We start from the raw sequence: 27,044 nt of genomic DNA, 5'->3' as shown, positions 1-27,044 counted from the left end.
AGTTATTTTGAATCTTTGGAAGGAGGATAAATTTTTTCAAGTATTAAATGCTACATTACAGTTCAGACACTTTGTTATTATGACTTTTTTTAAACCTGTTCCAATCCGATTGAAAATCGGTTGGATTACCAATGATTGGTTTCATTTACTCGATGGCATGTACGTAGTATTTAGATATTACTAAAAGGCTGAATTCTAGAAAAATGGGCCTCACAACGATTGGAAAGTAGTTACAAACATGCATTGAACCTCACTTTGGTTCGTTCTTCTAATTGAGTAATAACGACACTCGAGTCGGGCAATTCGGGTCATGTAACGAACCACTCAAAGCCAGCGGAGCCAAAAGAGCCAAGTTTGTCCGCCCCTGCCTTACATATTACGAGATTAGGCTGTTCAGGGTTCCGTCGGGGTGAATCGCGCTAAATAAGGCGAGGTTTGTATACTCGGGGATGAATGCTCCAAGATTACCTGCCTTCCCGGAGAACCTGGAAACGTTTTACGACGACTGGGTGACGATTACCCCGATAAGGCTTCTTTCGGGTTTCACCTAGCCTTCTGTGTCCGTTTAAACTACATCGCCAATTTCTCGCGGTTTACAGTTGAGACAACGAGAGCCGACGGCTGTAAACCGGCTTCCATAACCGAAGCGGATATGGGCAAATTATCGAGTATTGCTACTTTCTTTCCGACTGCAGGATAACAAGCTGGCGAAGATTGTTCAAAGTCAATTCTTTTATTGATATGTACATACATAAATTTATTTACAAGATTCGCTTCATTTCGTCGATCTGAATTTATCGTTAATTATAAGTAAATCTTTTTCTTTCTTTCACACATACAATCCGTCTAATTATCCCAATTAGCAGCAGTCCGTAACGACGCGTGGTCAGAAAAAGAATTCCGATTGCTGCTACAACACTGCACGTTGCTGTTGAATTCGGAACAAAAACACTGTTCATCACAGAGACACGTGTGTACCATCAACAGCCCTGTTAGTTACGGTATCCTTGCTTCAATGTTTCCGAAGTAATTCACGCGTTGGACACTTGAGGGGCTTGATCGATTCAAGCAAAGGTCACCTTGGCCGAAATCGAGATCGACAAACAGACAGCGATTAGTCCAGGAAAGGTTCGGCTGACTCCTCCGTGATGCATCGCCGCCGGATGTTCCTCTGCAACATAACGTTGGAAACATTTCTAGAAAGGTGAAAAGTCCGAAAGCTACGCCAAAGATGTCAGGATGGATTGTGAGACCAATCCGGTTCACCGACCGAACACAAGACGTATAAATTTGGAAGGAAGGATTGTCGACACTCGTACCGTTGACAACGTGGACTCGTATGCTGTTGGGATTCGCGTTGCTCGGACCACAAGTGTAAGTCCCGGAGTCCGTGGCTACCGCCTTCTGGATCATTAATCGGCTAGAGGTGACGGGTCCCTTTTCGGTCACGAGGCTGACACCGCCGCGCGGAGAGTCGAAATTAATCTCCTGCACATAAAGAACAGGAGTGACTTAAGGAATCGGGAACCATAAGGAGAGAACGAGGCGGTAAAAAACGTCTCGACGAGACGGACGGTTCGCGCAACTTGCGAATATTTTTTCGCTTGACTCGGAAAGCGCGTTGTTTGTAGATAGATATATAGGAAAAGGTGCACACCTTCGCTCGCGAAAAATCTCGGATACGGCAAGAGCCTAACCGTGAATTATTAGGCAGTTCTGGCACTTCCCAGAACCTTGGAAGCCCGGGTGAAACACTAGGCCATTACACTCTACAGCGATAAAGATATTCGGGTTGAATTTTCTCCTTATTTTTCATTCGAGAGAAAGGCTCTTCATTGATTGAATTTTCGCGGTGCCTCTTTCATCTCCCTCGTCGCTATGAATCGGGACGCGGTTATGGTCAAGTTTCGGGTCACGTAGTGCTTGAATTTGGCAGTGGATGAAGGACCTTTGTCAGCAACGGTGCTGCAGGGACTCGAGTTTCTCGCCACGGAAACGCACCCTTTAAAGGTTCAACTCACCACTGTGTTGTGACTCCAAGTCATCATCGGCGGTGGTTCCGGGGCAAATCGGACAAGGCAAGTCAGGTTGATGGTGCTACCTTTGTTGACGAACAGATCCGGAGCGCCGACGATTTCCGTTATAGGTTCTGCAACAGCAATTATTATCAAGGGTATCCGCGCAGCAACACATGACACCCTGCAACTTCACATGGTCGAACCCCAATTTTGGACCCATCACACAGAGTGATTGATTCACCCCAATAACCAGCTGCACGAAAGTTCCAAGATTACTTTACTTCGCAAGACTGAAGAGCCAGGCCTATCGAAATGCTGCAAGGAGCTTGGCCTGACGGCCAATCTCCGAAAAATACTGAAATTTTCACTCAAGTTTAATACTACACTGTTCGATGAAGTTGAAGCTTAATTTTTTTGCTCTTTGCTTCGGTAAGATGACACTAATCGATTCGTTTCATTCAAGGACACGCATGGACGAATTGTGGAGATCTCAAGTCCAACTAAGAACAAAAAATACTAGTTCCATCAAACGGTCATTTTCATGCAATTTTCCATTTTTCATGACTAGAAACTTCTGACAAAGTAATGTATCAGAAATGGGCTCCGAATCAGCCTGTGATTAAAATACATGTTCCAAAAGAGGATGTATGTACACGCATTGTTTTTCTCGATGTCAAATAAAGGTCTATGAAGATTGAATCAAGAGTCTCGTCATTCCATTTTGATATTCAAGTTTCTCATTTATCAAACATTTGGACAAGTGGATGTCTCCGCACGATATATCGGACTTTGACTTCTAGACTAGCTTCTAATTGACTATGACTAGTTCTATCCTGTTCGCAAATGCAAGCATAAGCCTTGCGAAGCATCATTGAAATTTCGACGAATGGATAAAGAATGGCGAGCACCGAGTTAACCGACGGTAACTCAGTAAAACGGAAGTAAATTCTTCAATTCAACCGTAATTTCATTCGTGTTTAATTCATGAGCCTGTCTCTCAAACTCTAAGTGGCGGAACTTTTTCAATGTAGAAGTTCGATCATAAGATTACAGGTCGATCTTATGTCGTAAGGTACGCAAATTGGAGTCAGATGTCACGTCATTGTCCACCCACAGTCTGTCACCTCTCTCAATATTTCCGTCCGAATTGTCGCCACAGAGAAGATATCAGTGCCCTGTTCATCCGTTGTTCCAAAAGTCTGGCGTGCAGAAGAATGTCAAAGAAGCTTGAAAGCTTGGGGCTTGGAAGAACAGAGCAAGACAGCCATTTGGCAAAAAAGGAGGTTTTTGCCCATACAGTGAGTGAATGACGTGGAAAAGCTGGAGTTCCAACTCACCAACGATGGTTAGATGGACCGGATGACCAATGGGCGGCGTAGTCGATATCTGGCACTCATAAACCCCGGAATCCTTTCGCTGAGGATACCGGATTCTGAGGGTCCACTCCTCCGAGTGGGGTGAGTGGAGGGCCTCGAATCGCTGGTCGCTTGTGTAGGTGTACCGACCGACGGTTAGAAGGTGGATGTCTCTGTGCCGCACCCAGGACACCTGGAAGACGAGAGTGATTGAGTGACGATCGGTCCCGATTCCTCGGCCCGCGTTGGTTGTTATGGTTGGCTAATTGCGCCGCGTTCCAAATTAACGAGCGGCTAGTCCTTCCGCGCGGAAAGCTGGCGTGCAATTAAATAACGCGTACATGCAATCGTTGAAAAAAGCTCTGTAACTCGACGCTTGTGTGTGATTAAAACATGAGCATAAAGCAGCGTCGATGTCATCCGGGAACACGGAAAGCCGAGTCACAGGGAGTTTAAGGGTACTGTAATTTCGCATTTTAATTTGCCTTCGTCCCACTCGCAATTTTTTAGCATAATGCGTGGTTGAAAGTCCTCCTGAAAAAAAATTACACTCCGCTGGTACCTCATCTCTCGTGTTAGGTACGAAATATTTTGCACAACCCGTGTAAAAAAGTATCATCAAAATGTATCTCGAAGTCGATTTTCACGATGAACGGACTTGACTCGCAATGTGATCATCCTGATGAGACCTTTAATTATCTTGCTATTGTTATATCGAGGATCTTACGGTGATTATGTTTACGCATGAGTATAATTACGGTTTCATAGTCTGTACATATGCGATGATGAGGTGGCGATTCGCCGAAGTAGTTCAAGGATGTTGACACCCGGCTCGATAAGCAAGCTTTGATCAACATGCGCGCAATAAGGGCAGCATGCTAAACAACTGAATAATAGCGGCGCCGTGTAATTAGGAAAGTAAACCTCCGGTGATATAATTAAGCTCCATCAATAACGCGACGTAACGCGTTGCAGTCATTCGTCCGTCATTGGCGACAATCGCGAACACGAGCCATGATACAGGACGCAGGGAAGGTTACGGGAAAATTTATCACCTCGAAAACCATTATCAAATTAGACACTCGAACTTGGGTCTTAGGATTGCTGCGGGAAGACCTATGTAAGGCTTATCCAGAATCCGTTGCAATTCCGGCCTTAGACAGTGAGAAATTATCAGGCACCTTCGGTAATTCAACGAGGTTCCCACGTTATCGCACTTTATGGAATTATCGGAGGGGCCGCGTTCTCCGAAAACGGGTCACCCGAACCTTAACGAGTTTCGAAGATTTTCCACCGCTGTATCCTACGCTTACCCAACCAAAAAGAAACTCGATCTCGTTACGACGTCGCCACCGATTCACAACGGAAATTCGGTTAAGGATCTATTCGAGGTACGGTCAGGGCAAAAATACGTCGAAACAAAAACATGACAAAACCAGAGAGTTCAAAATATACAACCGAAGCTCGTGTAGTTGGATATAATTGAAAAATTGTCCGTCATTAACCGAATTTGAAAACACTCGTGTTCAACAACTTCAACAAAGTCACCATTATTCTACTATTTTTTCACGTATAAAAATCGATATGGTTGGTTTGATTTTTATGAAAAATAGCATATTCAATTAACAGGTGAATTTTCTGCAAATCGTTTGAGGCAGATTTTTTTTTTCTTTGTAGAATTGATATAGTTTGTAGATGATAAAGTTATGACACATCGTAATATTATCATTCAAAATCTAACCATGACATTTTGTGAGAAATTTATAAAATCGAACCATGATGAGTCATTTTGATCGGAATCAAACACGCAATGTCGGTTCTGCCGGTAAAGAAATTACTTGAAAAATATGATTTCTTTGTCGGTGTTCGCACAATTACAGATTTCTGCATTGAAAATTAAATCTTTTCAAAATTCACGAGGACTGTTTTAATTATCGACGTAACTATATCGGTTTCGTTGACGCGTTTGAAATTTTTCTTCGTTATTTTTTATCGGACTGTACGTACCGTTCGTTAATTAAAATAACGTAGCGATTTGAATTTAACGGTGTATTTTCAAGGAGCGTGAATATATACACGCGTATCAGTTTATCGGTTTCCCGACTCATCAAGCCTCGCGAGTTTTCTTCTTTCCCGTACATTCCTTATCCTGGTATGAAGATTTCCTCGCTTGTGCCAACTAAGCCAGCCAAGTTCAGCTGTTATCTTTGGCATTAGCATTCGACGCAGAATAAATTAGTGTCACGGAGATCGAACTGATCCTCCTTGAATATTCTCAGCTTTCACGCAGTCCTTTTGTCAGAGACTCGACAAAGCTCCGCTGCCAGGATCCTCTCTCGATGCATGGACCATCTATACATATACATGTATACGCATTGCGTTGGTGAGTTTAGATGCCTACTCCACTTCGCTCAAGAAACCCATCAATCTTCTTGTGATATTATTTGGCCTAGTTGATGAGCACATTTGTACCAAGCCTGCTATGAAGTCTGGTGAATAGAGTCTGATTCGCAGCCTAGTTCAAAATCAAAGGTCTTGCGAAATTTCGCGAAACGTAATATCGGTCAGCAATGAAACGTACATTTTTTCACCTCTAACAAAAGAAGATAATCACTCGAAAACAAATAATATTTTTCGCAAGACTTCTTAATACTCGGTTCTCTTAGTTATTCGATGTAAAGAGGTATACTACACTTATAACTTTCCGTAAGAATTCAGCATGTTCAGGGGTTTTGTTGCTAATTTCGATGAATCGTTATGCTACACTGCTTGCAATATTTTATATCAGACGCCATAAGTAACTGATCTAAGTAAATGCAACAAAGGTTAAACGATTGTTATAAAACGGGAATACGCGGGAACAGAAGTGATTTAGTTATGGTTTGAATTCGAATGGAATATATATCGAGAGGGATTTTATATTCACGAAGTATTTTTCACCAGGTTTTATTGTCCTCGGACCCCGGATGAATTATTGATCTGTGGATAAATACTTAACAGCTCGCGGAGGGTGAATATACGTTATGTATGTAATACCGGCTTCAGGCCTGGACCATTATACATGCCGAAATATGACGACAGTAATTTTTTAAAACCATGCAGATACCGACAAGCGTCTTTGGCCGATAAATATACCTCACTTGGTACGAAATCCGATAGAGTTGAGAGAGTTGAGTGGAACTATTCGGTAAATTGTATGTTATAAGAATCTAAAAGTCTTTAGGTACGCGCTACTTGCTCGAGGCACTTTAGAACCTTGTTAAGCTAGCGAAACTTCAGAACTCCGTACAAAATTCAACGAAAATTGCCTGATTCTCAACGACTTCAAAGAGGTATCGTTATTGAATCATTTCTTGAACAGAACAAGCGTATCGTTTGACCAATTTCAATCACCTTAAGTTTATTTTGTTCGTAAATGAATTCCATACAAATTTTCCGTCAAATTTATTATCAACGGAATTTCATCTGAACAGACGTACATGTGATTAGTGAATTCATCACAAACAGCGGACGGTGGACAAGTTAACCGAATATTAATTACAGAATACTTTGAGGTGTCTAATGATTTTGAGATCAAGTATTTTTTGAGGATTCACTCCCGAAGAAAATAGTAATTAGTACCGGTTCATCAAAATTGGTCAAACGAAGCACTGACCGTATTTGAGAAATGATGTAACATTCAGGTGATCTCGCTTTACGTGCATCAATTATACAGTTGTAATTGAAATTCACGACGGCTTTCATTTTTAAAATTTTTTTTTCATTTATGGTGGTTTCGGTTGGAGTGGATATCGTTCTAATCAGACTCAACTCGATTAACTTCAGTTGTATCGTTAAATTTTTTGGCCCATCAGCTGTTTAACACATCCCTGAAGGATGAATTCGAAATGTTCAGGGTCTCAAACAGGCCAAGTTTAAATCGAACACCCCGTATGGATAGCTGCATGAAGTATTCGAAGCTCTGCTGCAGCTAAACGGCCAATAACGTGCTCTGCAGGAATAAGTCCAACTTATCGGCGAATGGAAAATTGTCGAGATTCGAATAGTGCAATACACATCAAAGTAAATTGCATAGTGACTAGTAATGTGGGTCCGCAATCGCTCGCTAATTCTCTCCGCAAATAATACCTGACAATTTTTTCTATCTCGCAATATTTCAGACGAAGCTTTCCAATTAGTGTGTAAACATAAATTCGAACATGATTGTCTCTGTGCCCGAAACTGTCGTAATATCGTACACTGACAATGAGAGAAAATGGTGAAACTTGGAAGATTGAGTGCCGACTGCGCATGCGCGAGCTTCGATGGATTTTTACGCACGCTGGCCACTACAAGATTCAACTGTCAAACGCGGCTTACAGAAGTTAGGTTAGGTGGTGGAAATTCTTTCGGTTTGAGTAAACTGAGAGAAATTTTTAGCTCCGGTTATCGCTCAGTCCTTGACTATTTACACTTTTTACTAGAATCGAAAAATATAGTTGCAGGTACAAAATGAAAATTAGTTTTCTAGCTGTTACCAGAAAGTCTAGTATCCGTTACTATTCTTTCTCATTACGATCACTGTTACTATATTTTCTTTCAACTGTTGCGAAAATTTAATGATTGTGAAACAACAAATTCACGTTAAGGCTTTATTTAACTAAAAAATTACAGTAAACCTCACAAACTGATTTTGTGTTGCATTTACCAAAAAAGAATCGACGATAGCGCCAAATAGTTACGCGTACCTCTTTTTTCGTAATTCCAACAATATTCAAACAATATTTTTAACGATACCTGCTTTACTCAATTTTTCTAGTTACTATGACAAATGAAATTTTTCTCAGTGTAGATCTTGAACAGTCGACGTAGTGATTCGGAAAGTCTTGGCAAACCTTTTTTGACAACTAACTGATGGTTCATTACTGCCACGCGTCGTCATAAGGATATAATTTCAATCGAACAGTTGACGCACGCGGTTAAATTTCACATTTTACACCCGATTTCTAATAAGTTGGCACTCCTGCTTTGCAGATGAAATATTACGGCTCCACAAATATCTTGCCGACCAACAGAGTTCAATTTTTTTTTTTTTTCGCATATGGCGTCGGTCCCTCAGCCCGATATATTTTGCCGTTCACTCCCGTTATACGTGGGTGAAAATTCACGGTGGCGAAACGGCGCCGAGCACTTGTGCTGTGTCTGAAAAGTGGGGGAAGAGCCGCAGGTGTTTAAATGTTGCAGAAACACGTAACGGCAAGGCTTCCTCGCATATTTTACTGCAGAGACTTGTCGCCACGTGTTGATTTTTTTTTTATATATTTTTTTTTTTACCTCTTCTATTTTTTTTTGCACCCTATTTTTCCATACTTCTTTTTCATCGCGACAAATTTATGTGCTGACTTTTTCTCGCGACGAAATTCCTTACGTTTGACTGCTGAGAAAACGGTGCGTAGGTGATTTTTTTCTCATTGGTTCGTTTTTCTTTTTTTTTCTTTCACATGTATGTGTTCGCTGTAGTTTAATCTTTGATTCTGCATAGTACATCGATATTTCAGAATTCTCGTTTACACAATATGTATATGTATGTATGTATAACGGTAGGGTAGATCTTTATTCAGGGCTCTGATGAATTTTTCATCATCCGCCCTCGAAATCGGCTCGAAATAATTCAAAAACAATTTCCTAATTTTTTCAGATTTTTATCCCAATTCTAACCCCTGTCTGTAAGAGGGTGGATTTCCTTATTAAAAATAAACGTGTTTCGGTTATATTCTCAGTATAAATTTTAATGTAAGATTAATAGCTTTCAAACAATCTGCAACTACGAGATTTTCATGGATATTGATACTACTATGTGATAAAAAATTGACATCACCATACCGAATTTACCTTCACGTGTGCGTTAGTATCGGATGTCACGTGAACTCCTATAACGCTAATCGAAGACTTACAGGTGATGAGGTTTGAATAATATCGATTGTGATAAAAAAGAATAACGAATATATTCGACAAGTATAAAGTGCGATGGGTAAATTTTTTATATAAAGTTTGGACTGTTGAATTGTTACATGAGTGGATTGATATGCTTGAAATAATTTGTGGAATCCACGCGCTTGCTCGATTGGAGGTGGACAACTGAATTTTGAAATTGAAGAAAAGCTTGGGAGAGGCAAAATTGTGGGAAAAGGTGAAGAAAAGCCAGAACAAGGGTCGTAAATCTGCAGGACCTGGACGCAGTGGGAAAAAATGCAGCTAGTTACTTGGAAGGTTGAGAATGGTGGGAAAGATGAGAAACTGAAGCACCTAGCGAAAGTTGGAAAAAACCAGCACATGCGTGGCTATAAATTATCTTTTTAACCTAGCGAGGGTTTTGCGACGCAACAATCCAGACGAATTGCACAAGCGCTAAGTGGAAAAAAATTCAAATTCAAGGGATGTGCAATTTCTCTAGATTGCGTGGCATGGTGATGTGAAGTTTTTGACAGATGGAAACACCAATGCCCAACAAAATCTCAGATTTATAGATTTTTCGGAAATTATTATTCTTAGAATAAAATAGGCACTTAGAATATAACAACACAAGTTTATTTTAAATGGAGAAATCCACCTTCTGACAGGCAGGAATTAGAGTTGAGATAAAAATTTGAAAAAATTAGAGAAACGATTTTAAATTACTTGCGATCGATTTTGGGGGTGAATGATAAAAAATTCGTCCAAGCCTTGAATAAAGACTACCATAGTGTACAGTGTTTCTTTCGGAGAAACTGGAAAATTCTCTCTGAGTATATTCTTCAGAATGGAGGTGTCACCTTACCGTTCGATTGCCCAAATTCTTGACCTTGCAGATCAAGTGAACAGTCTTTCCAACCAGTCCGGTGAAGTTAGAATTCATCGATGTGTCAAAGTAAGGACCCGTCCCAGGCGTCGGCCATTCCTCGAGAAAATCCGTCCGAAAGTTTCGTAATCCGATCACGGTTCCACCTGGAAAGAGAAGTAAGGTTACATCCTTATTTGAGAAATAAATCAGTTGTCTTTTGTCTGGCTTCCGGTTCTTGTGATGTGCGCATTGTAAATAAATTCAAATCCAATTTCGCTCTGTTTGATTCGAGTTCTAGTTTGAAGGATACACGTGTATAATGGGTTCGATTAAACGAAGAGATTCTCATGGGTTGCACTGAAAACTCATGTCTACTTCTAAATACGTGTTAAGAATTGCCACCGTTTCTATGACATTGTGAAAATGTGTAGATTCATGATATTCTTCACCATTGATTTATCGATTTGTTCGTTCCCCAACCGAAATTATGACATGATTATAGTTACATTGGACTGATGTTTTATCTAGCGAATTTCTTCACGGTATCAAATTTCCTTGGAGGTTTTTAATGTTTTCCTGCGATCCCCGATTGGAACAGTAAATTGCATTGGCGTCCCGCTCTGTTCATCATCACCACAAAAGCAATCGGAAAGAAGTAAAATAAAATAGCTGGTATAATGGTCCGACATTCAAAACTCACAACAGAAGAGCGTCCATCTTTTATAACAAACTTCTGAATTCTCCGTTGACATCGACTGAAACGTAATGGAAATCAATTTCTATGGTATTGCTACAGCTTCTGATGTAGCAGACCTCCCGTTGTTCGCAAATTCTTATTGCAGCAGCGTTCGTAAATAATGTTTCCATATTTTGTCAGAGATGTGCGTTTTTCGTGGTCATCAACTGAAAGGTTCTCGCTATAATTCAGTAGCTAAAATGAAAAAAAATGTTCAATACCATAATTAACTTTGATCGATACTCAGAAGCCAGTTTTAGCACAAAGAAAAGAAATATTACTAAGTCATTCCAAAACAAAATTATTCGGTACTTGTGATGATGCTTAAACGACTCTTCCTCGAGTGATAATAAAACTCACAATCGATGTATTCTAATCTAGGGTAATTCAACAGTGTAACTTATGTATACTTGGGGACAATGAATCTAAGACGGCTAATTTTTTACACCAGACAGTTATGTTGGCAACACAGCGAAACCTGCAGCGCTATAGTCGGCAGAGCGCGAAACTAACTCAATCTCAATAAACACAACATAACCCATGACCGTCGAATCTAACCTTAGAATACGTGTCAATCGAACAAGTCATTATTCCCGCGGTATTTTAAGGTTAGATTCGACGGTCACGGGTTATGTTATGTTTATTGAGATTCGTTTAGTTTCGCTTTCGGCCGACTATGGCGCTGCAGGTTTCTCCGTGTTGCCAACATGTCTGTTGTAAAAAATTAACCGTCTCAGATTCATTCTCCCCAAGTGTACGCGCGAGTAAAGTCGGTTCTGGACTCCCTAGTTTTAGCGGATCAGAAATGAGGTTGGCTACTGCAGCACCTAACCAATCGCAGCAGCGCATCGATCAGGTGCGGCGTGTGTTATTCGATAGGCGTTTGTTAGCCGCCAGTGCTGCCAACTTCACTTCTGACCCGCTAAAATCAGGGGGGTTCGAATCAAGTTCACTCAGATGTACAGACTGCACCTCGTTACATTAGTCTTACAGAAATCGATGAGATATTGTAGAATATTACGTTCACCTATGAATAAACCCAACAAAGAATATATCGCGTAAAATTGTCACTGCAAAGTTTTGCGATATCTGATTTACCAATGACGCGAGTCCAGAGTTTCTGAAATAATGTTCAAATTTGTAATCGTAATATTTGGCGAAGTCAAGGAATATCCTTTCTTTGCTCACGCGAAGCGTATGACGTTAAGATTGATTCGAAATCAGTCTATTAGTCAGGAACGCGAGGAAAATCACCGCGATCCATTAGTGTGACAAGAATTATTTCAGTCCTGTCGACAATGCCGCCGGCGTTTTGGAACCCTTGTGCAGGGTCATTGGCGAGGGATGGCTACGCGGTATATATATATGATATAAAATACGTTTATACTGCATAGCGGCGACTCACCGCAGTTTTGAAAGGGACAGGAAGGCGGTGTTTGGATGTCAACGATTTTGTTAAAGCGATAGACCTGAAACTCGTTCCATTTCCGTCGGGATTACAATCGAACCCATCGCCCTCTCAGGGTATTATACCGAGTAATCCGTAACCTGATACCTTAACTATTTCCTCGCGCAAAAAAGTACATATTCTGAACGAAGTGAATTCCTAACGACTGCACGGCCCTTCGTCTGATAAAATTTAATGCGCACGCGCTGAATTCCGACGGCGAATGAACGTAACCTCAAAAATTTTTACAATTGTCGCTGGCAGTTGTGTTCAATTCGTAACTGTCAAAATGTTTCAGTTTCAGGTGTGTATTTAATTTTAGCAGAAGACGGGTCGTGCAGTCGTTAGGAAATCACTCTGTTTGTCTATGTATGTATACGTATATACATGTATGTATTATACGTTCAGATCGTCAATATCTCGTGATTAAAACAAGAGACGAAGTTTGATTGGGGTCATTGGATAAAATATCGGCCGCAGAACACACACGAGACTTACTCATGATCGAAAAAGTCACAGAACCTCCATAAGGAAAAAAATAGTATACCAGACTGGGAGATTCAGAAAAATTGGGTCAGTTTTTTCCTCGAATAATGCTGATAATAGCGGATTGGAAGACAAACTATTTTTCACAGTTTTAACACGAAACTGCGATCGAATGTTTCGTCATATTCGTAACTCAGATACCTTTCATCTTTCACAGAACGCGTTATTGTATTTTAAAGACAGTTTCGCATCGTCGAAGCGCACTTTTTGTAACTGTTACACTCAACGTGCATTAAATCGATATTTCTTTATATCGCGTTACATTTTATACTACCGAGTGCATACACGTGTGGGTATAAATGTTTTGAGATAGAACCGCGAACACATGGAAAGCATAACGCCCGATGTTTGCGCGGTATGTTCGCCTTATGTCGTTTCCTTGGCATCATATTTGCTCGCAGCCCCATGTCGGGTTTTATAACGCGAAACAACCGTATCATACACGAAATAAAACTAACAGTAAAATGCTCTCGTGTTATACGGCAATTGTGTTTGGAATAATATTTCCCGCTTTTTTCTTCTTCAAGTTTTAAAGATAACTTCGTTCCTCTATTACCGGATAGAACGAATAAATCAACATTCAATGTACACTGAGAGAAATTTTTAGTTCCGGTTACCGCTCAGTCCTTGACTATTTCCACTTTTTACTGGAATCGAAAAATATAGTTCTAGGTACAAAATGAAAATTAGTTTTGTAGCTGTTAACGGAAAGTCTAGTATCCGTTACTATTCTTTCTCATTACGATCACTGTTGCTATATTTTTTTGCAACTGTTGCGAAAATTTAATGCTTGTGCAACAATGAATTGACGTTAAAGCCTTGTTTAGCTGAAAAAGTACTGTAGACCGAACTGATTTTGCGTTGCAATTACCAAAAAAAAGATCGACAGTAGCGCAAAATGGTTACGCGTACCTCGTTTTTCGTAATTCCAACAATATTCCAACAGTTTTTTTTTTGATAATGTGGTGGACATATTTTAGAAATCAAATAAATCAAGCGAAATTTATTTCCTGAGTCAGAAACAGTGTCTTTTTTGTCGCTTTGGCTTTCTATGTATAATTTTTCTCGGTATCTAATTTCGTACGCGACTAATTTATCATTACATATTCTCTCGCTTTAGGATTCTCTTCGAAATTCCCTTCTTTACTACCTATTATATTTTTATTAGCATTTTTGTAACTACAGTCGGTATGCTCAAGATTATATTTTTCTTCGATGTCAATGATTGGAGGGATTTCACTTGATTCTCGTGAATATGTTCACTTTTTATTTAAAATCCTCGCGTGAGCTTGGCTATACCGATTTTTTATACAAGCTTTTTTCGACGAGTCTTATGCCTCTTTGATAGTGCGCGAATCAAGAGTCTGTATAGGTATACCTGCTATATTATTGTGTGCTTTGACGAAGGTAATTTTGTGCTCGCCAAACCTCATCACTGCATCTCTGCCTCTCATAGAGTAAACCGAACCGCTATCACCTGAGCTTGCAGACTTCATGACGTATAATCATAGCGATAGTATAATCATTCAGGTTTTAAAAATCGCCAAGGCCATACATATACTTTGAATTTATTTGATACATTTCTAAGCTTTCTGGCGAACAGTAATAATATTACATGCAATGAAGAGTGAAAAATATTTTTAAAATTGTCAAATTCACTCGGTCCCAATTTAAATCAAAAAAGATCGCTTTTCCTAGGAGATGGACTTCTTATGGGGTTTTAAAAAATATCATAGAATTTTGAGAATTGCGATGACCAACTTTTACGGAAATTACATCGGTGTGCAGAAATTTTTTACATGGTTCCCGGAATATTTATGGGATTTTAGCAATTTTTTACGGGGTTCAAAAAATTACCGTAAAAGTGAATCAGGAATTTTTAGCTGAGATATAAGAATTCTATGTGCTCCGACAAATTTTCTGCGGATACGATTCTTGGCGAACGAGTTTTATGGGGATTTTTTATGAACAGAGTCTTATAAAACGTACAAACAACAAAGACAAACTGTATCTGATATTAATGGAAAAAATAGTGAACAAAGATTTGAAAGTAACTTTTAAAAACCACTAAAAATATAAAAACTAAAGTATAAAAGAACAATGTCAGCTTTTTTATTCACTCTGTGTTGAAAAAAGGGGTTATTTGAAATTGATGTCATGATTATACGTTGATTAGGCTTAACGCTACGCAATTTAAGTATTCTGCAGCAAGCAAATTTCAAAGTTTGCTATCAACGATGAGAGAGCGTCCATTTAATACAATCGCTTCGGTCTAACTACACCAAGCTGTGAGAGGTCAGTGCTCAAAAATCCTGACTCTGATCTGATTATGCTTCAAAAGTTTAATAAACTGCTGCAATAGCGCCGTGTTATCAGAAAATTGACTCAAAGAAACTCAGCATTTCGAAAGTATTCGTCCTGAATATAAAAAAAAAATTGACAAAATCGATTCTTTTAAAAAAACGTTTGAAATAAGATTACAAATGTCCTTATTTGATTTGTAGAGGCGAGATTCAAATCTGGTTGTAAAGTGCCTGAGGCTTTTTATTTTTTGTATTTTCCGTACCAGCGTGGCCTCACATTGAGTGAGTAGAAGAGTTAATTATTAGCAATTTCTTAGAGACGTGAATCGAGGCCGCAGGAAAAATTAAAATCGTTGTTCCAGGTTGAAAATGACTTCAGAAATCTATCAACCTGTTTACTTTAAAATGAAAACGTTGACTCGGAATGCTTTTATTAAAAGGAACAATTTTTGAACGATTTTCGGATGTTTTGGAAATATATCAGAAATCGAATTCTTCTCGCAATTTGAGAATAATCCCGTAAAATAAATATCAGCAATTGATTTCTCAGAAAATTTTACCCCTATTTCAGATACTTCAAAATTATTAAATATGGCGAGAAATATATCGAGAAAATCGTGAAAAACGAAAATCAAGATTGTAAACTATAGCGTGCAAGAAAAGGCGAATGGCTTAAAAGACATTTGTAATATCAATTCTCTGTGAAAAAGGAAAACTTAAGGGGGTATTCTAGTATAGAAATTTGAAAAAATCGATTTTTTTTTTTATATTTTCAAAGCTTAACCTTTCAAGAATGTGTCCTTAAAAGGACAAGTCAAAATTTCAATTATTTTCAGAGATATAGCTATTTTAGTGACACGTCTTCAATACTGGCTCGGCTGGAACGAATTTTACTCGAAACTTTGAACGCGTTTTTCTCAAAACTACATTTTTCAAAATTGACATGATTTCTCAAGTTCTATTAAACCGGTTTACTTGAAATTTGGTGAGAATCTTCTCAATACATGTCTCTATCGCACAAACTATTATTATAACGAAATAATAATTTTTACTATTTTTAAAAAATTCAGAAACGTCCGTAAAAGTCAAAAAAAACGTATTATTTTTTCGGACAGCCGTAATTTGGCAAAAAAAAATTTTTTTTCGACTTTTTTTTAGTTAGTACGATAGCTGCATTTATGTAGATTAATAATCTTTTTTTTTTCTGATTTTGAAAATGCTTGCAATCGTGACAACATTGGCGCGTCATTTTTTTTGTACCCCCCACTTCAACAACTCATAGCACTTTCAATTTTGTATTTTTTGACTTGTTTTTTTTTTTTTTGTAATCGTGAAATAATCATAAACGCCTGATAAAAAAATGGATGGTAAAAATATTTTTTGTTTTTTGTTTATAGCACTTCAAAAAACACCTCAAATTCATGCCTCTACACTAGAATACCCCCTTAAACTTCGGCAAAATGAGGGGATGTTTCGGTTTTCCTTTAAAGTTACTGCAATAATACTGCGAATTGATAGCGATAGTCCAATTTATTATAGAAAAAGGTTTCCGTTTCAAAAATTGTGGTAACGTCATTATAAAGAGCAAAAAAAAAAGCGTTAATTTATCTTCCGTTAACCTTTGAATGAATAAAGAGTTTTCTGAAATGGAAGAGCCGGTAACGTCGAATTAATACACTTTCCTAGATGGCTATCTTTTACATTTAGCATTTCAACTTTTCTCGTAAGATTACTCATATTCCGGTACTTTCCACTGCGTAGCTGTTTGCTGTAAGCAAAGTTTATACAATAGTATAAACCACACGACGAAGTATAGTTACGATCGTATATATTTTGCCTCATCAAATATGTCGACGATATTACAATATACATGTACAGTAGAGTGTTTCGGATAAAAATAATTTACGATTTTCCACCGTGGCACCGCCTAGAAAGTTTGTTAGGATTAAAACAAAGATTCTGCAACAAGATAACGTTCTATGTATTGTGGAAGATCACGTCTGTTTTTTTTTTTTGTTTCAATTTGTCAAGAAACACGTTGTAGCATTTCAGTTATTATTCCTTACCTGACGTTTACATTCAACCCAAAGATCACAATCCATAACACAACAAAACATCATCCGGGAGTCTTATTCTCGTAAATTCAAACTTCACATGAAATTATAAATTTTATGGGATTAAATTACTAATACCAATCTTGATATATTACAAGCAAGGCTTTTCATTGCTACGTAAATTGATATTACGATCGATGTAAGCAATAAAAGAAACAAAAAAAAAAAAAGAATTTTCATCATATCTTGTAAGTTTTAAAAAAATGTACGAATGTGAAAAATAAACTGAGCGCGATCTTCCACGTAAGGTAAAAAGCTCATCTTTTGACAAAACCTTTCTTTCAACCTAAGTAAACTTTTTCGGGGTTGCCGTGGTGGGAAATCGCGGATTATTTTTTTCTAAAACACCGTTATGTGCAATCAACCGTGAAATGTACGCACATGCAATTGGAAACGGAAGTTGTGATCGTTCCTTAAAAACGTCCTACCCCGAATTATAATTTTACACAACCACCCATCCCTCTTCACGGGGTAAAAAATCTATATGCAAGCTCCTCGCAAGCACGCGATCCGGTTCACGTATACGTATATCGATATACGTGTAAAAGCATCGGCTATACTCATGCTAGAAATGCATCTATAACGATCAGCCAGTGGCGGAAGTTTTCCCGGTTTAGCCGTCAGCCCTGGGCTGTTTAAACCCCAACTTTTGAACGCTGAGAAGCGAGAATAGCTAAGGATACATAACGCTCTGCATGTGCATCGACAACGTTTCTTTTCAGTTACCTTTCGATCAGCTTTCGATCGATGATGAAATATTCACGATAGTTGCGGGCATTTGACTTGTTTCTGGTTATCGTGATGAAAAATGTCGTTTTCTTGTCGGTAATATTTTTAAAAGAATTTAAATTTCTTGGACGGAGTGAAGTTTTATCGAGGAGATTGGTTGACCAAAATTTATATCGTTTATTCATTTTATTACCGGATAGGTGCTCGTTGAGTATTTATCAAGATCTCTTTGGTAATGAAAAAAAGAAAATAGGAAGATAACAGAATTATAAATGAAAACTTTGCGGAGATCGATGTTTTATTTAGAAATGCATTGAAATTGTTTGAAATTCAGAAAATTCGTTTTTCACTTTCACTCAAGTGGTTCATTTTTTGTTCAGAACACTAAATCCGACAAAGTCGCCGAAACAGATTTTCTATTTCTCAGTAGTCGGGTTAATATTACCATTTGTTGATAATAATCAATATCGGTACGATCCTGTAAAATTTGTTAATATTCATAGATGTCAATGCGACGAGAAAAAAATGAAAACACATATTCAGTGAATTCGTATCACGAAAAATTGTTATTCGAAAGAAATCAGCCCATCATAGAGTACAATGGAACAAATTTATTAAATTTCCAACCATTTAGAAGCAATTTTAAATAAAGAATCGATGTCTAAGCTTTTAGTTATAATTCCACTACTTCGTATTTTTTCAAAGAGATTTTCGTAGTTTAAAAATACAATGTAATTTCCCTGTCAAGTTTAGTGTCGACAAAAGCGTTTGTCAAAAGTTTTTCGAGTTTCAGTAACTAAATTTTCATTGCATGAAAATTCATTCTTAGAACTCGATCGATTGTCCATGTAATCTGTAAACTGTACAGTCATTACCACTCTGAATGATTGATTATCTATATGGTTGAACAAAAAAATACAAAGTTGATTCTTTCCCAAATTTGACCTGACAATTAAGTAGTTTTCAATCCGAGGTTGAATGTAACATGTTTGAGTAATTGTGTGTCAATAAGGTAAAACTCAAATCGAAGTTTAGAAAATGAAAGATGGATAATTAGGAAAAATATTCGTCATGCGGGCGTACGTGTGAATTGTTCGGTAAAATTTTACGAAAATCGCATCTTCACGGTCAAAAGCTTGAAATATTTTCCGTGTGTAAATAGACAACAATATCTGGTTCATAATCGTACCGTTGACATTCTAATTGCAACAGTGGAATTTACCTTCTCGCGTGCAGGTTGTCAGGGACATTTATTTTAATTGAGAATGGGTCAGGCAAACGAGAATTAAACCTACAATTAAACAATATACTTAAACGTGCAAAGCGCCGGAATACAGACAGCGGTAAAAACCAAAGCCTGCAATTTGGCGGTTGCCAGAGATTTTGGTATTGGTATAAATGAATTAAAATTTCGGTTAATTCCTCGTCACAGACATTCGGATGAAACGTCGTGCAGGCGTAAGAGGAAAAACCATTCGGCGTTACTTTGTATATAATAACTGTTGAAAGCCTTCGGTAAACCAATTAGGGATAAGATCTGACTGTGATTTACTCAGCGAATGACATACGCTTCTATAAATCGGAAACCAATCGACCGAATGACGAGAATCACCGCAAACTGTATTTGGTGAAAATTCTGAACACCACCTACTCGCTTATAAATCGATAAAATTTAACGAGCTGTCCAACAGGCACGATTAAAAAAATAGTGTAATTAGAAAAGCGGTGAACATATTTCACGCTCGTATTTCCACGCTGCAGAGAGCAAACTTTCCTCGTAATTTCACGTGTAACCGATGTGTACGCGTACACGTGTAAAACACCTCAGCGAATGTTAACGATACCGTTCCCTTAATTAACCCGTTATTGCATGGGGTAAAACAATATCACGGAAAACTGTGCGAGGAATATGATTTCGCGTGGTGAGAAATATTTTATTTACATTCTAATGCGACGTGAATTTTCTTTTGAAAGTCAAACCTACGTAGTTGAAACTGTTTTAATGAATAATAATAACCAATATTTTTGACAATCGTGCACGGAGAGAAAAAAACGGCTCGAAGTTGATTAATATCGTGATTAAATGTTTCTTCAATTTGAAAATATGTCGTTTGGGTTGAGGAAAACGTAGCACGGAACGATGATTCGTGTTGTAAAGTGAAAGCAGATTTATTCGAATTAATAAGAAAGTCTTGTTGCAATATTTGCTGACCATATTTAGTAAATTCGGTCATTGTTTTATTTTCTGTGTAATCAAACTGTTAATAGTCCTCATCGAATCGAGCATATCTAAGAACGAGAATGAAAAAATCATCTCCCAAAACAATTGCCTCGAAGATGAATAAGAATATTGCAATTATTGTATCGAATTATTGCGAATTCTTTAAAGTTTTTTTTTGCAATTTTACAAACCCCACCACATTCTAAAGTAGAAATTTGTAAGATTGCATAATACTAACTAGTGTAAAAATCGGCTAATATTTTTTAATAATCATCGGATGCTCGGAGTTTATCAGCTGTGTAACGGAAGCTCAGCTTTCTTGTTAATCCCACGGTGTCCGCGTTATCGATCGCCGGACATTTTAATCCTTTAAGTTGTACAACCGCTGTGGCATCGGAGTTTTCACCCGTAAATAAAACAACGTCGACGTCCTCGAAAAGGTTATGAAATTTTTCAGAAATCTCACAACGAGTTATCAACGGGGAATCCGACTCGACGAGATGTTGAGAACACGGGTCATCTTCAACTGCTTTTGAGCTTCTTTGTTCCGTGAAATGAAGCTTATGTACGCGTCAACGGTTCCAGTCGAGGTTCACGTTTTTCCCCTTTCTCTCCGTGTTCGGAGTACAACAAAAAGCGAAAAGAAAAAGTTGTGCGATAAAGTTTGGCTCTTCGTACCGTGAGAAGAGCGTCTCATTGTTCTTCGCTAATTGATACTTTCCCTTAAAGATTAATTGAACTTTAAATTAATCCACGAAAATCAAAAGCCGAAAACCCGGGTTCACGTTCGTTATATCGAATTCGACTCGGGTGAAAATGTTATTTTATCAAATCATTAGATAACTTATTTTTTTCAAACAATTCACACTCCGCTAATTAGATTATTGTCTCTGTTTAAGCTCAGGCTGGAACGATTTAAAATTCACCTTTGCAACGGACGACGTGTCAAAATGAACACCCCCTGACCTCGCGCACCGTTACGTTGAACCTAATCGAGCATTTTAAAGAGGGCGAGCGAGTTCGCACACGAGGAAAGGTCGCCAAAAGCCCTGCCGACTACACCTGAATCTCATTACCACAATTTTATGAACAACTGCCGCCTGAAACTCACGTTTGCTGGCTTTTTCATCAGGCAGGCAACGTTTTCGAGGCGTTCATTTCGTCTTGTATATAAATTATATCTACAATTATTAGACTGGTACAAAAATATTGACTAATTTTTTTTTTTTTTTTTTTTTTTGTTTCAAATTTGACTCCGAAATACTTTCGAGGGGGTGAAAAAAGATGCCTGTAAAAAGCGGAGCTTTTTAATATTGATATTTAGAGGTCACTCATCGCGGATTTCTATTTTCCATTTAAATGACGTGGGAATTTTTTTTTTTTTTTTAGAATTTTGTAACTCACAAATCAATAAACAGATCCAAGCGAATCATACATATTTTTATAGGAAATTGAAATTTTTCGATAAATTGACTCCCTCCAAAGTTATTCGAGCTCAAACTTCAATTTATGGTAAAGTCAACTATTTCTTTTCAGTTTAGGCAAAATATTAAAACTTATTACTACTAAATATCATCAAATTTTTCTTAAAGATTCTATAGTTTGTGAGTTTCTATGAGGATTGAACTCGGTTAACAAGTTTTAACTCGTAAAGCTCTACTTTAAATGATAAATAACTTCACTGAAATCAATCCTACTTTCAATGGTAAATTTCTTTTCAAACGTAGTTTAAAATTTTCCGTTTCATATCTCAAAAAAACAAAAAAAAAAAAAAAAATTATCAAAAATTGCATTAAAATTGGTTTGTGAGCTGCAAAATTCTAGAAAAAAAAAAAAAAAAATCCTTTGCTACTGAAATGGAAAATAGAAATCCGTGATGAGTGCCCTCTGAATATTAATATTAAAAGCTTCGCTTTTGACAGGCATTTTTTTTCACCCCCTCTAAAGTATTTCAGAAAGGATTTTGAAAAAAAAAAGAAACGGTCGATTTTTTTAAACCAGTTTACTAATTACGTAATATTAATATAAGCTTATAAATTTCGCCAATTTTTCCCGCAGTTTCTTTTTTTTGCTTTTTCGTCGAAAACATTATTAGGGTATCTTCATTCCTCTCACAGATGCACGCATACAACTTATTTTACCTGCAGTACAACATTGAGAGTTTAATATTACGTTCAGTTTTTGCCGTGTCCAATTTTCTCTTAATCGTCGTTATAGATATAAACATAATGATACAGCATCGGCACAATGTGCTTCTTTGTCAAGTGTTGCAAATGGCCGCGTGGAGCAGGTGGGAGATATTGCGAAAAATATACTGTTATATTTGTCGAAGGAGAAATTTGCTGACGGTTTTCTCGTCCCTTGGAAACTCCAACAGTTATACTCATCTTCATGATTGCGTCTATCTGCTTGAATAAGAATATTTAATTACTGCCCGTAAAAAGTGCTACAATTAAAACTAATTCGCTATTCACAAAACCAATGGTAGAATTTAAATCATTTATTTATCGGATATAACCAATGCGATCAGAATTATCACAGAATGAGTGACAATCGAAAGATCGATTTGCCGAATATTCCGGAATCTTCTAAATAAATTTAAGTCAATTTAAATCTCCTTGTAGTTTTACTGTACGCGTTCCGATAGTTGAGCACACCATTCTACTGCAGGTGTATTATTATTGCTTTACTTAAATATTTGCTGAAAGTTATTTTCATACATTCCGAGATGAAATGTTCAACAAAAATTTTCCTCTAAAACAGAAACTTTTGATGCGGGGGGAACTCCTGTTCGCTGAGTTTCCCCTAAATTAGTTCTACAGTTGTTGAGCTTCGCGGATAAGAAATAGCAAACTACTCCAGTTTCCTTCATTTTTTATTCGCATTTTTTCTACCTCTTTGAAATCGTCAATTTATTCGTCACTCCCTCGACCCATTCCATATTTAAACATAAACGGCAGGCAGCAGAAAAACGTAGAAGCATTAAAATTTCACGCAGAACCGGCGAGTACTTACAGAGCTTTGTACTGTCAGTGAAAAGGAGACTTTTTATTTTTTTTTTTTTTGAAGACTCAGATTTTTCGTTCTTTCACGTCGATTCTCCTCGGCTACCTTCCATAAAATTCAATACCGAATGCACGATGCATATTTACAACCAGGATTTATGAGAAATACGATGCGACGGTTGGATGAAAGTGCGGCGTACAATATATAAGAATTTGAAATACATATTCTGGTAAGCTTGCCGAGACACAAGAAACCGGATCCGTAACTGCTTGTCATAGAAATGAAAGTATTCCCCCCTATTTCATAGCACGCGTGTGAATATTCGACGAAACGTGAGAACCGATAAGGATGCATATTGAAATAGCAGTGGAGACTGAAAGCTCGTTTCGTTGAAATGAAACTAGCGTATGTAATTCGATAACTCTCGAACACTTGAAGAGAAGAAATTCATACGTGTGACAATTTTCAGGGTTATTTATCGCCCCTCATTTATTGCCGAGTCCGGGACGTCAAGCGTTATAACGTTTTTAATGAAAAAAAGTTTACTGCCGATGAGGGTCAAGGCCGTAAAGGAAGAGATGAGAAAAGTTGTCGCTGGTTGAAATAATTTTTCAATCCATTTTGATGGCAAGGGACAGACATCCTCCCCTACCTGTAGTGGTACAGAATGTAATCTTTTTCGATTTTCTCTCCCTTTCCTGTCCTTCCGTCCCTCTTCTTTTACTTCTTTCATTTTTCCCCCTTTCATTGGCAAAACATGTATATAGCGAAGGACCGAAAGTGTAAGCTTTACGACTCACCAAAAGAAAACATAAAAAAGATGAGCGTAGGAAGAGAAGTTGACATCGCTACCGAAGGGGGGCGAAATTTCTTCACATATTGTCACTATCTTGTACACATGATTTCAATCCCCGTTTATCCTCTCGGCTAATCATCACCCTAGCATCGATAATCCTTCACGACACATCGTGCTTACCGCACCCACACACGCGCGATTTTTCTCACCCTCGATTTTGTGCCCGGAGAAATTTTCAACACCTTCTCAAGTTTCCCCACTCCATCGACACTGCGAATTACACATTTCGCCGATCCGAGATACCCGAGATCGTGCTGTTTGGCTTAGAATTTCGATAAAGCTCTGAGCTTTTCAGGAAATTTCCACCAAACGTAAATCACCGACGATCAGTTCACGTGTTCGGGGAACTCAGAATCATGGCTAAACACTTCTCGTCACAATCCATCGAATACACCTGGTAACAAAACATCGTGTCAAACGGTGTCAATGTAAAGCTCGCGGTACGATTTCGGAGCCTTCGATAGGAGAAAGCACTCGCCGGTAAGGGATGACGGGGGAAGAAAAAAAAAAAAAGAAAATCGGTACGACCAAGAAAAAGATGTTATGTTTCACTGAGAATCACTAGATTTTCATGATACGCAAAAGCTTTGCCGATTAACAAATTGACCGAGTAACCGTTTGCTGCATCCGCCGCACTGCCGTCGGATCGTTATCGGCCTGCTTTCGGAGCTGCGGCCGGCGAGCTTCTTAGGCTGGTTCGGAAAAGTGAATTCCGGGGGACGATTCGAGCCGGGGGATGAAAATATCGCGGGCATCCGCCGAGGCGGCGGAGTGTTTCGAACGAAGATCCTCCCGCGTCAAAGATAGCCGAGGGACTACATTGCGCGAGCGCCACTCCCTCGCCGAGCACGCAGCCGCTCCGAGAGCCACGCCACGTTTCTGTGAGGGTGAGGGTGAGGGTGTGGATGTGTAAACATTTGTGCGGAGTCGCCGTAGGCGGAGGTTCCGCACCCCTTCGGCCGCCCGGCCGCGAAAGCTCAAATTCGAGTTTGGGCAGCAACGATTTTACACGGTCTCCGACCTTGATGTCCCGTCTGAAAAAACTCGAACAAAAAATAACCCATGATCAAAATTTGACAAAATATTCGACTACGTTTCATTGAAAATGATAAATTGATTTTTTTTTTTTTTATAAACTCAATTCAATTTCAAATGTGTAATTTTTATGCGGGTTATTCTAGAGAGGCTTACTTTTGTCATGGGTTATTTTCGAGTGGCTTATTTTCGTCATGCGTTATTTTTTTTTTATGGGTTATTTCTGTCCTGAGTTATTTTTGAGTAAGTTATTTTTGTTATCGATAAATTCTGTCATGAATTATTTTTGAGCGGGGTGTTTTTGTGTGGATTACTTGCGCCATGGTTTATTTTCATGTGAGTTATTTTTGAGTGGGTTATTTCTGTCCTGAATTATATTTGAGTAGGTTGTTTTTGTTATGGGTAAATTCCTTCATGAATTATTTTTGAGTGGGTTAATTTTGCGTGAATTACTTCTGTCATGGGTTACTTTGAAGTAGGTTATTTTTGAGTTGGTTGTTTTTTTTGTGCGTTACTTTTGTTTGGGTTATCATTTCTGGGGCTTTTCGTCCTAGTACTGATTCACCGATTGAGTGTCGCGACTTTACATCGACATGCGGATGCAAAGGGATCGAGCCTCGTGATATTCGCCCGGAGGATATCGGATTCGAAAGAATTGCTGGGTGATGAGACGGCTATCGATCGGGGTGGATCAATTCGACTGATAACGTTCGGGAGGATTGTCGAATTCGGGGCTGAACGCTGTTGCGAAAGGCGCGAAATTTATCGAACGTTTCATAACACGCGAGTTGTGAAACTTACAGGAGTTCCAAGACGCTCATAAATGTAACTCAGCACAAAAATAAAAAAAAAAAACTGACAAAATGAGACAATGTTACATAGTTTCGAGACTGGAAACTGATGTTAACAGGAACTTGGCAAAAAAAGGGTACTTGAAAAAATTCAAGATTACATCCGACACAGAAGATATCAAATTTAATTGGCTATGCAAACCTCAGAGAAAGCTTAGGCCTTGCAGAATAATTTTCATAGTTGAAATCTAATTACGCGAGAAGATGCCAGTTTTGTAACACCGATTAGACAGGTTTCAGTCAGCAAAATCAATTCAGCTCTAATAACGTCGTGCAAATGACGAATAATTGATTACCAAAAACTTTAAAAAGCTTGTTCAAAGTTCTGAGAATTTGAAAATATATCCGCGTTGATTTTTTGGAGAAACTGACAGCTCTGATTCTTAGCCACTATTGAAATACAAAGTGCAGAACGATTTACTCACGAAAATTTCATTTGTTGTAGTTAATAGATAAATGAAATCAGATTAGCAGCGTTACAGTGAAGGTATAACTTCTGTTGGTATAACATGAAAATTTGACACAGCCAACCGTCCAGTGTGACATTAGTTCTCAAATATCCGAAATTTTCCGGTTGTTTTAACATTCAATTTACTTGTTTAGTTGATTATACTTTGCACTGATATCAAATTATCGCAATTGTATTACGAGTGATCGTAATAAAAAAAAAAAAAAAGAATCGTAGCACATGTAAAACTAGTTCTCATTGTGTACCTGCGTAAAAAATAATTCTGTAACAGTAAGAATAAAAATAGTTGGATAAAAATTTCTCCTCGCGTATCAATTCAAACTTTTGTATTCTGCAGCGATATTTACGTGAATAATGATTTTCCAGATAATGGATATCTTGAGAAGACCCCATTTCCCAGCAAAACAAACCCGAAACTCCAAAATGTTATCTTCCCAAAAATATGCCGCGTCAAAGATAACGACAATATTTAAGTATCGGCTATGGATTCATAAATATTGTTTAACGGAGCCGAAATGGAGGTTTCGTTCCCATCAAAATTAAGCATCACTATCTGCGG

At 38.2% G+C, this 27,044-nt stretch overlaps 1 protein-coding gene across 1 annotated transcript; it reads right to left on the bottom strand.

Annotated features, from left to right (window-relative positions):
* Positions 1-717: 717 nt before the first annotated feature.
* On the bottom strand, positions 718-24,935 carry LOC124178069 (zwei Ig domain protein zig-8-like). The gene is made up of 6 exons (XM_046561171.1): positions 24,075-24,935; positions 10,170-10,336; positions 3,356-3,566; positions 2,022-2,149; positions 1,320-1,488; positions 718-1,171 (listed from the first exon to the last, which is right to left on the bottom strand). The coding sequence occupies exons 1-6, from the start codon at positions 24,118-24,120 to the stop codon at positions 1,065-1,067; spliced, it is 828 nt and encodes a 275-aa protein (XP_046417127.1). The 5' UTR covers positions 24,121-24,935; the 3' UTR covers positions 718-1,064.
* Between the last annotated feature and the right edge of the window lie 2,109 nt (positions 24,936-27,044).

Source organism: Neodiprion fabricii, chromosome 3, assembly GCF_021155785.1.
Source record: "Neodiprion fabricii isolate iyNeoFabr1 chromosome 3, iyNeoFabr1.1, whole genome shotgun sequence".
Taxonomy (NCBI): Eukaryota; Metazoa; Arthropoda; class Insecta; order Hymenoptera; family Diprionidae; genus Neodiprion; species Neodiprion fabricii.
This window is presented reverse-complemented; position numbering and strand designations above follow the sequence as displayed.